Source organism: Raphanus sativus, chromosome 7 (genome assembly GCF_000801105.2).
Source record: "Raphanus sativus cultivar WK10039 chromosome 7, ASM80110v3, whole genome shotgun sequence".
Taxonomy (NCBI): Eukaryota; Viridiplantae; Streptophyta; class Magnoliopsida; order Brassicales; family Brassicaceae; genus Raphanus; species Raphanus sativus.
The window spans coordinates 10,867,847-10,879,547 of NC_079517.1; the positions used below are offsets into that span (position 1 = coordinate 10,867,847).

General features: G+C 33.4%; 1 protein-coding gene across 1 annotated transcript; it reads left to right on the top strand.

The window, feature by feature from the left end:
- Positions 1-1,874: 1,874 nt before the first annotated feature.
- Positions 1,875-5,464, top strand: LOC130497445 (protein argonaute 7-like). The gene is made up of 3 exons (XM_056990224.1): positions 1,875-2,351; positions 2,752-3,982; positions 4,054-5,464. Exons 1-3 carry the CDS (start codon positions 2,030-2,032, stop codon positions 5,438-5,440), a joined length of 2,940 nt encoding a protein of 979 aa, XP_056846204.1. The 5' UTR covers positions 1,875-2,029; the 3' UTR covers positions 5,441-5,464.
- Positions 5,465-11,701: the final 6,237 nt, after the last annotated feature.

Genomic DNA, 11,701 nt, shown 5'->3' on the forward strand with positions numbered 1-11,701 from the left:
TAAGTTATATTTGTAACAAAAAAACTTTTGGAGTTATCCTATGTATTTTTCATAATAATTTTTAATTGAGTTAGCTATAGGTTTAGGGTCCACGTCAAACATATTTCCCCGATGACATCACAACATCCCATAATTCTATTTTATTTGGTAAAAAGTTTGGGGTGCAGTTATTTAGTAAAGTTTTGAGATAATAGACAACAAAATACTTTGAGATAACAAAGATTTTGACTGGTAAACCTGTTTAGAGTAAAAAAGATCACACTATTATAATCATCCTATTTTAAATTAAGTGCTTTATTTATTTTAGCAAAAATCTTGACATAAAAAGGTGAAAAATATACCACAGCTTAAATAAATTTATATAATTTTTACTTTTTATTTTAAATTTTCATTAGTTTACCAAACAAACCCAAATTTTGTACAAAATTGTTTATTTTATTTCTTAGTCACCTACCAGATAATTTTATACGAAAGAGAAATAATAATAATTAATTAATTGATTATAGGTAGCTATTTGGATTAGAAGTGGAGCAAATTTAGGCCAAAACAATGGATTTGTAGGGAACTTTTAGCTTTGACCAAATCTCTTTGGTCCCAGTCATAATCTTTAGTGTTCCATTACACAAAAGAAACTCTCTGAATCTGACCATATATACTAAAAAGTTCCCATTAAAAATCCATTGATTCTCTATCTTTCTTTAAGCGTTACTTCATTATTACCGTAACCAACAAAACTTGCAAAACTTGATATACTGAAATTTCCATTAACTTGAAGAAAATACAGGGGTGGGATAATACCATTGAACATAAATATCGATTGAAATGAAGTCTTTTTTTTTTGATCAACCGATTGAAATGAAGTTTTGATACCATTGTTCATCATTATTAGGTCTTTTAAGATAAATGAGATAAAATTTGTGGGACCTATATAATTGTGAGATGGGTTTGGGTCACCATCAAAATGAAAGAAGCCAAAGGCTCTTTAAACTAGTTTATTTCATGTAATACTACTATTGCATAGTTCAGTTACAAAGAAAATAATACTATTGCATAGTTCTCAAAATAAACAATGAATATGAAGATTCATTATCTAACATCTGATAATGTTTCCAATTATCTTTTTTTTTTGCTTTCTTAAAAAAATGGTCGATTTAATTTTTGTTGCTACAATTTGTTTATATTATCTAGCTGTAATTTTGCATGGACCTCGAAAGACATGTAAATTGTTTTTATATAAAATCATTTTCGGAAAATATGTATTGTGTATTTGTGAAAGAGTCCAAAATGTCTTATTAATGAAGTACTGTACCAAGAAAATAGTACCAAGAATAAATAATTAAATAGAATGGTCCCCGTAACTCGATTTTAATGAGCGTATTGGTCAATTTTTGTAAGAAAAAATGTGTGCAACTTCGGGTTTACGAAACTATAGGCCTAAAAAAGAAAAAAACTATAGGCCTATCTAATCATTTACGCCGTTGAAAAAACATATCAATTTCTAATTATAATCGGGTAAGATTTACACAAACCAACTTTGTTTATTTTTTTCTTCTTCAAATTCGCTACATATAATTATGTTTTTGAATGAGAGTGATATACAGTGTATACTACACCCCAATCGATAACCCTGACCTGACCTGTACAAAATCTTTACCAAAAGAAGTTCTATCCAAAACTAATTCATTATAAAACATACAATTCAAACATATACTAGTATGTTAAAATATTATTTTTTCTTTGTAACCAAAAATTCCTATTTTTTAACTTTTGGCTCTTTTCATAAATTTTAGTTTTTTTGTTTAAAACAATTTGAGTGTATTTATGACATCACAATAGCATCATTTCTTTCTTTCTTTTTATGAGGCAGGGCAAAAATAAAAACAGAGGAAGACACTTTGACCTTTCCCTGAGCATAAACCAGACAAACCCTTTCTGTCTATCTGATAATAAACCACACTTTTCTTTTCACCTTCTCCTCTCTCTCTTTTGCTTTTCCTGAAAGGTCTCTCTCTTTTTTTTTTCCTCATCAATGGAAGAAAAAACCAAGAATCATCACTCTAACAAACACATCCGCAACTCCAAATCAAGAACTCCTCTTCTCCACAAGCCTCCTCCTTTTCACCATGCTCACACAAACCCTCTTCTTTTTCCTTCTTCTCCCCACCATAGTCTGAATCTTCTCTCCACCGGCATCCATTCTAGCTACTATTACTACTACTGCTTCTACTCTCAGTTCCACAACACTCTTCCTCCTCTCCCTTTTCATCCTCCTCCTCCTCCGTTACTCCCTCTTCCTCCTCCTGACCAAAGATTCTTCAACTCAATACCCAAACCGCTCTCTCTTTCTCCAGGTGAGGGCAGAGACAATCTTTCTCTCTTCTTGGCTACTTTCTTGCATGTTTTTTGTTCTCTTGTCTGAAGGGTTTTCTCCAAGAACTATGTCCAGATTATTATTAATTATTATTTTATTTTTTTAATTGGACGAGGTTTTCAAGGCTATAACTCTCTTTCCCACACTATTGATTAAATGTCAATATGGTCCTCCTCTCTTTTGTACTACAATAATAATACTCACTTTTTTCTTGAATGTTCTTTTGCGTGTTAATGTCTGAAAACTTTTCCCTAGAAAGAAACTCTCTATCTGTTTTAATACTGTTCTGGTTTAGTTGCATCTTTTGTGAAAAAGAAAACGAAAAATTAAAATCTTATTTGACTTTGACTCACATTCTTCCCCATGTCTCTAATAAACAGTTGTGGAGAGAAAGCAGAAGAAGCAAGTTTCTGAACATAAAGCCAAAAGTCTAAACATCAAAGCGGGTGGATCCACAGAAGCAGCAGCATTAGTGGTTGCTAAAAGACCTGACTCTGGTGGTCAAGATGGCTCTGTCATCTACCTTCTCGCCAACCATTTCCTTGTCAAGGTTGATCCTTCACAGAAGATATACCATTACAACGTAGACATCTCTCCACACCCTTCAAAAGAAGTAGCTCGGATGATCAAACAGAAGCTCGTGGAGACAGCAGGGGATAGCTTCTCCGGTACCGTTCCAGCTTTTGACGGTAGGCAGAACATATACAGCCCTGTGGAGTTTCAAGAAGACAGGCTTGAGTTCTTTGTTAACCTCCCTATCCAATCATGCAATACTTTGAAGAAGAGCGGTGGTGACTTGCGTGTGAAGCAACCTCAGAAGAAGATTGATAAACTGTTTAGGGTTAGCATGAGGCTTGTATCCAAGTTTGATGGAAAGAAGCAGAGGAAGGAAGGTGAAAGTTGGGCTCCTCTGCCTCAAGAATACATTCATGCTCTTGATGTGATCTTGAGAGAGAATCCAACTGAGAAATGTACATCTATTGGAAGATCTTTTTACTCTAGCTCTATGGGTGGATCCAAGGAGATAGGAGGAGGAGCTGTTGGACTCAGAGGGTTTTTCCAGAGTCTTAGAAAGACTCAGCAAGGTTTAGCCCTCAACATAGACCTCTCAATAGCAGCATTCCATGAAAGCATTGGAGTAATAGCTTACTTGCAGAAGAGGCTAGAGTTTCTCAAGGATCTCTCTAGGAACAAAGGTAGAGAACTTAGCTTGGAAGAAAGGAGAGAAGTGGAGAAAGCACTTAAGAACATAAGAGTCTTTGTTTGCCATAGAGAAACTGTTCAAAGGTACCGCGTTTTCGGGTTAACAGAGGAGATCACTGAGAGCTTATGGTTTCAGGATAGAGATGGGAAGCAGCTAAGGGTTATGAGTTACTTCAAAGATCACTACAACTATGAGATTCAGTTCAAGAGCTTGCCTTGTCTTCAGATTAGTAGGACAAGGCCTTGTTACCTTCCTATGGAGCTATGTATGATATGTGAAGGCCAAAAGTTTCTTGGGAAGCTTTCAGATGATCAAACTGCAAAGATTATGAAAATGGGATGTCAAAGACCAAATGAAAGGAAAGAAACTATTGATAAGGTCATGGCAGGACCGGTCGGTCCATCAAGGTAACTCCATTAATGTTTCTTTGTGTCATAAACGTCAGTAAGGGTTTAATCATTTGCTTATGTTTTAATAGTGGGAACCAAGCGAGAGAGTTCAACTTGGAAGTCTCTAGAGATATGACGTTGCTGAAAGGAAGAGTACTCCAACCTCCAAAGCTGAAACTTGACAGGCCAAGGAGCCTTGTAGAAAGCAGAGCTTTTAAAGGGACTAGATGGGCTTTGATGAGTATTGGAGGCAGCTCAGATCAGAAATCTACCGTTCCCAAGTTCATAAACGAGCTCACTCAGAAGTGTGAGCATTTGGGAGTCTTCCTAAGCAAGAACACAACGAGCACAACCTTCTTTGAACCATCAAACATACTCAACAACATTTCTCTTCTGGAGTTGAAGCTGAAGGAGATTCAAAGAGCTGCATCAAACAATCTCCAGCTGATTATCTGTGTAATGGAGAGAAAGCATAAAGGATATGGAGATCTAAAGAGGATAGCAGAGACGAGAATAGGCGTTGTGACACAATGCTGCTTATACCCTAACATCACTAAGCTCAACTCTCAGTTTGTTTCAAACTTGGCTCTCAAGATAAACGCCAAGATCGGTGGAACCATGACCGAGCTCTATAACTCCATACCTTCTCACATCCCTAGACTGTTTAGGCTCGATGAACCGGTGATCTTCATGGGAGCTGATGTAACGCATCCTCATCCGTTTGATGATTGCAGCCCTTCTGTTGCGGCTGTGGTCGGGAGCATAAACTGGCCAGAAGCTAACCGGTACGTCTCGAGAATGAGGTCTCAGACCCATAGGCAAGAGATCATTCAAGATCTCGACGTGATGGTCAAGGAACTTCTTGAAGATTTCCAAAAAGCCCTAAAGAAGCTTCCCACTAGGATCATATTTTTCAGAGACGGTGTGAGCGAGACACAGTTCAAGAAAGTCCTCCAAGAAGAGCTCCAGTCGATAAAAACCGCTTGTACTAAGTTCCACGGTTACAATCCGACGATAACTTTCGCCGTGGTCCAAAAGAGACACCACACGAGGCTGTTCCGGTGCGATCCCGTCTGCCACGAGAACATCCCTCCTGGAACGGTGGTTGATACGGTGATAACGCATCCGAAAGAGTTCGATTTCTATCTTTGTAGCCACTTGGGAGTGAAAGGCACGAGCAGGCCAACGCACTACCACATCCTTTGGGACGAAAACGAGTTTACTTCGGATGAGTTGCAGAGACTTGTTTATAACTTGTGTTACACTTTCGTGAGGTGCACGAAACCTGTTTCTATCGTGCCACCGGCTTATTACGCTCACCTTGCTGCGTACAGAGGAAGGCTATACATCGAGAGATCATCTGAAACTAATGGAGGTTCCATGAATCCATCTTACGTCTCTCGAGTGGGTCTTCCCAAGACGATTCCATTACCTAAACTAAGTGATAATGTTAAGAATCTCATGTTTTACTGTTGATTTATTATAAAATGATATTGGTTACATTTCAGTTCGTCACATGTTACCAATTATTGAACTTCAAAAAGCCAGTGTGTCCTACTTTTTTTTACGTAACTCTTCCTAAAAAGAACATAATAAATTTAAAGTTCTTTTCGCTATTTTTTTTTTGTTTGCATGCTCGACGTTGATCATATAAGTTTCTACAATCACAACCAAAAAAACTTTATGAATGTCAGCTTTTGTCTTTTTGGAACGTTTCAATAATTATCGAAATGGGAAAATATCATCAACACCAAGACTTCAACCATATTAGTTTAGTCACATTCAATATCAAATCAAGACCAAAAAAATCAACCAAGCACTCGGAAAACTATAAGAATTGCAATCTGTAGGGACTCGAGACCAAATTATTGTCTTTTTCATTTAAGTTCAAGGCGTCATGATTTAAGAGAGACAATTTTTGGTTTTGGAATTAAAATTGAAAATACCAAAATTAAATGCTCTGAAATAAATAAAGCTTTGGGAGTTTGAAAAGGTGAAGGTCCCAAAAAAAAAGGGAAAGGACAAAAGAGTAAGAGGTGAAAATGAATAGTTTGCAAGTTGGATGTAAGTGAAGTTAATGAATGGGCAGAGAGTAGCAGAGCAGAAGAAGTTATAACAAAAAAGGATACTATTAATTTTCCAAACAGTACCAGCAGAAAGGACCAGAGACAGAACACATGATTTTTATAACAATGAAAAAATTGAAGAGGGTGAGAACAAAAAGAGGAATAAAAGAGTCTGTGTTTATGAGTTGTCACAAAATATGCAAAGGGTAAAGAAATAAAGAATATGAAAAATATAAGTTTTTCAAAACAAAAAAAGAATATGAAAATATAAACATCTTTTTGGTTTTCTTTTCCTTTCATCCTGTCTAGTTCTCGGTAACTTTCTTATAAATTTCAGACAAGTGAGAGAATTAGTACCAACCAATCTCTTTTTAATTATATGGTGATATATATATAGCTATATTGGAAGTTATAAGAACAAAAATAGAAGTTGAATGGTACTTGTTGTGTAAAATTGTACATTCAAATTAACTATTCCCTATGTTTTACAATATGTATCATTTAAGTTTTTTACACACAAATTAAAAAATTAATATTTGTTCTATTTTACTCTTATTCAATATATCATTTTATTTATATTTTGTCAATTAATGAATTAAAAATATAAAATCTGTAAAATTTATTCAATATATGTATTGAAAATATAAAACGATACTTATAATTAAAAAAAATTATTAAACTAAAACGACAAATAATATGAAATGGAAATAGTATTAAGTTTAAAAGTGCAGCCAAAAAGCTCTAACATAAGACCATTAACCCAATAAAAGTTACTTTAAACTATTTTAGCATGTTACAAAAAAAAAAAAAACTATTTTAGCAAAAGTTTTTCTTTTGGGCTAAAGTTAACAAAAATCATATTTTACCAAACTGCAACACATCTTGAATAAACTGTCTGTGTTGTCAAATCTTTGTTCTTGTCTATGATGCTATGCAGGTTAGTTATACACAAAAAAAAGCCGCTCTATGTTAACCACTATGTATGCATTTGAACTGTTAAAAACCATTGGTATACAGATGGAAAAGAATATACGGTAGATTGCAAGTGGTTAATACTGTTAGTGTTATAAGTGGACTGTGGATCATATTGTTAGTTAATACTGTTAAGAGTGTTAAAAAAAAAGAGTGGTGCTTACGTGTCTTGTCTCCTACTTTCTATTGGCAAAGTGCTTTGGTTCAAAGAGTATATCCCTAGGAACTCGTTCATGACTTGGTTGGCTTTGCTAAGGAGAATGCCAACAAGAGATAGGCTGCGCTGTTGGGAAATGGATATACCTCCAGTCTGTATACTCTGTTCAGGCATTGAAACCCATCACCATCTATTCTTTGAGTGTGAATACTCTTCCACTATATAGCAAACTTTCGCACCTCTAATCTGGGCCAACCCTCCTAATGATTTGCACACAGCAGGTGCGTGGATTCTCCAGCAGTCTAATGCCAACACCATCTGCCTAATCAATCTCATCTTTCAATCCTCTATCTACCTATTATAGAAGGAGAGGAATGCGCATATCTTCACAGCGGTCTCTTCTCCACCACTCATCATCTACCTAGCCCTGGACTGGCTTCCTCGGGACTGCCTACTCTCTCTCAAGTCAGGTCCTCCACCAGCTCAATCACCCCTCCAGTTCTACCTATCCATTTACCGGCTTCCTTGAGTTTAGTGTTTGATATTCTTGTGTTGTTAATTTTTTTTAGCTGAGTTGTTGTTTTCTTCCATGTGTAATAAGTTGCTTACATTTTTTTGAACAACAATAAATTGTTCAAAAAAACAAATAATAAGTTGGTTGCAACAATGTGAAAATTTAAAAATGGTATAAATCTTAACATTTTACCGAAAAGAGTATTCTAAGTGAATCATATTTTTCACTTGAATTTAATATAACATAGAATTTGTCATTTTAATATATCTCAAACTATCAGTTGAATAAACCCTTTAATATTTGACTTCACACAAGTGATTAAAACATATTTTATGAAACGTAATGTTATTAAAAATAATTTAAATTGTGAGTTTTAAATGTTTTTAGTGATTTGAAATTTTTTTAATAGAGTTTTTAGTTTAAAAAATAAAAATCTAAATCTCATGGTTTTAATCTAAATTATAGAATAATTTAATAAAAATTCTTTAATTTAGCTGAAATCATATAAAATCAAATAAATTTTTCTTTGCTTAAAAATCAAATAAAACCCCTATTTTGAGTATACCCCCTAAAATATTTATCATTTGAAAAATTCATATCCTTCTCTATTTTCAAATTATGGAATTTTTTAAGGGATAATTTGTTCAAAAACCAAGGAAAACATGGAAACTAACCATTTGCCAAAATAGTGAAACAGGGAAGGTGATTATGCAAGTGGGAGTTGTTGATAAGTCGAGACTATCCTTTCAATGAGATGATCTTGTAGAGTTGTAGGTTATAGGGAAAGTACAATTATAGATCTTATAATATCTAATCAAGTACAATAATATCTAAAGTAGATTTCTAAAGTGGGAACAAACAGTTAACTCCCGCAGGTGTAAGCATCAAGCATGATTATGGAATTAAGGTACACAATGTGTATAATCTTTTTTAGCTATCCAAATTATGTTATGGTCGTATTGATTACAAATATACATTACAAAACAATATCTTAGCCAGCTCTAAGTATATTGGACAATTTTGGTACTAAATAACTCTAGACAGAGTGTGAGATATTGACATTGTAAATGTATAATAATAAGTTTTCTTAGTTTTTAAACATTGATCATAAACCCTTGATACTATAATACAATACAGTAAACTATAAGAAATTAAGAGCATAGCTAGGGTGCATGAAATGTACATACACATAATGTTATGTATATTTATTTGTTGGTAATGTCAAATTGTTGGATATCTAATATAATATATACACGTTTAAAATTTCCGCTTAGCCGGATACCTTTTGAATGATCTAAGTGTTGTAATTGTTGACCGACCAATTCGATTGTTAATTTTTATATTAAAGATACATAGGTTAATAAACGTTTAACCGAAACAAAAAGTTCAATGCCCTGAATATAAACCCTAAATTCAAAATAGTAAACCATAAACCCTAAATCTTAAACCCAACAGAAAGCCCGGAACCCAAACCCTAGTCACTAAATCCTAAACCCTAAACCCAATAGGAACCCCATAACCCAAACCATAGTCACTAAACCCTAAACCCAAAATACTAAACCCTAAACCCAAACCCTAATGTCTAATCCCTAAATCTTGAACCCAAAAAGACTAAAATCTAAACACAATAGAGATTAGACATTAGATTTTGAGTTATGGGGTTCCTATTGGATTATTAAATATGTTAGCCGTTTAACAATGGATTATCATAAGTTATTAAATATGTTAGCCATTTAACAATAGATTTCAAATAGAATTAAACGAATGTTATTAAATATCTTAGCCGACTAACACTAAATCTCACAAACTTATTCATAGATATATCTAATTATATGAATAGAAATTATAATATAGAGTTAATTGTTTACAACTACGTTTATCAAAAGTTATTAGTCAGCTATAAACATTAATACCATGGCTAATAAATTATTTAACTATTTGTTGTGGTTTGTAACAATACCAAATATTATTGTAACCAGCTAACATAATTTACATTACAATGAGATTTCTAATAGACTAGAAATTTTTTAATTATCTACAAATACGATTATCAAATATTGTTAGCCAACTATAAACATTAAATACCCTGGCTAATATGAACCATTCTTCGTGTTTCTTGTTGATTTTGAACTGCCGGGAGATGATGAATCGACCAAACCGTCCAGAAAAAGAAGGCATTTCCCCGATTTCAACGAGCTTTCCGAAGGGTAATGCTCTGATAGTATCGACTTCTTCGGCATCGAGCGAGTTCAGTATTTGTCTGATTGCATGGGGTTTGTGGTAGGGCGTGACTCTGATTCGACTGGTTCACTGCTTACGGTAAAAATCCGTTCCGGGATGATAAGAGGTGGAGGTGAATTATCTTCTCCTTTCATTCTATGACTGGATTTGCAGAAGCTGATGTTTAGCTTTGGTTTACTATGAGAGGAAAGAGAGAGCTATGAGGAGAGAAGAAATTGTGATTTTTAAGAAAAGAGAAGATACTTTCGATATAAGAGATTTTAGAAAATCTATTAAGAAATCTTTTAGATTTTTGAACTGTGCAAATCCAAAGAATTATACTTCGTATCTGTTGGATTTTTTACTCTCACGACGAATGAATCAACGTAGGGATAGAAGAGTCTAACGAAAAATATAAACAGTGTGCGAAAAGGTGACATTTGGTATGACGTTAAATACCACATAATGTTTTGGTATGCATCCTAATTTCCCTTTTTTAATCACTAGACTACACGAACTATTCTTAAACTTTTGATTCTGAGATTCATGAATACCAGTAAATAGTATACGAAAGAAAAAAAATGGAGCCTTTTTACCAAAAAAAAAAGAAGAAAAGGAGCCAATACAATAGATAGGTTTTGTGGCCAGAGAAACAGAATCATTGCATGTCGTCTGTATATAAAATATCCCATCAGACTACATGATCCAATCCCATCATGGTCGACTTCACACTATGATCCAATAGTTCATATTTGACATTACTGTTTCCTAAAACTCTGGTGCTAAATTTATGCAGCTAGCTTAGGTTCACACTCAAACCTATTAGTCCACTCCAGACTATCCTGTTTTTAAGTTTCAGTCTTCTATGAAATATAAGCTTTGATGAGTTGATTGAGCCCAATGTTTCACTCGGGTTCATAGTGTTAGTTCGATGGGTCATTGGGCCAATATGTGCAGATTATACCCTTTTCACTTCTAGATCCGCCATGCTTAGAGCATCCTCGGTTCACACCCCAAGCTCTCATATTTTCCAAAAAAAACATTAAAATAATCATAGACTCCAGCAAAACTATGAATCTGTTTCGCGGATCCCACACCACATGCCAGCTCGCAATTAGTTCATTTATTTATTTATTTTTTAAAATCAAACAAAAAAAATAATTATTTTGTATTGGAAATCAAACCCATCTATAATTTTACTAATGGGGATGTTCTTAGGACCGACACTAATTTCAAAGTTTTGTCATATGTTCCGCATGTTGATTGAGAGTGAATCTTCGTAGATGACCCATCTACCTGATAACATATTGAATCTTTAAATATTTTAGATATATAGTATAAACTCTATAAATTAGTATTCAATAAATTAATATATACTATAAATTAATAAATTTATCCGGTTTTAAATTAGACCGGTGCAAAATATGATATTATTAGATAAAATAATAAGATAATAATATTTAAAATTATTAATTAAATATATGATCTTATTAAAATCTTAAATTAATAATTACCGTACATATAAATTTTATATAAACATATACACTTTTTTGTTTTATATATTCTTCAAAATGAATTTCATCTCTAATTTTAGTTTTAGTTTTATTGAGTTACATGTAAAAGTGAATTTTATTATATAATATGTATTCATCATATTTAAACTATATAAAAAATCTAATAGAAATAATTAAAATTAAAATCTATAAACTCTAACCAACATATAATATCATAAAATAAGTATTATTTTTCATTTTCTATGCTAAAAGTATTTAAAAGAGTGTAAAAGGAAAATTCTTTTAAATTAATAA

What these genes read in the sequence shown, in the direction of transcription:
- LOC130497445 (XM_056990224.1), top strand. Translation starts at nt 2,030, where the DNA reads ATGGAAGAAAAAACCAAGAATCATCACTCTAACAAACACATCCGCAAC. An exon ending in ACCGCTCTCTCTTTCTCCAG is followed by an intron (nt 2,352 to 2,751) that starts GTGAGGGCAGAG and finishes TCTAATAAACAG; the next exon opens with TTGTGGAGAGAAAGCAGAAG. An exon ending in GGACCGGTCGGTCCATCAAG is followed by an intron (nt 3,983 to 4,053) that starts GTAACTCCATTA and finishes ATGTTTTAATAG; the next exon opens with TGGGAACCAAGCGAGAGAGT.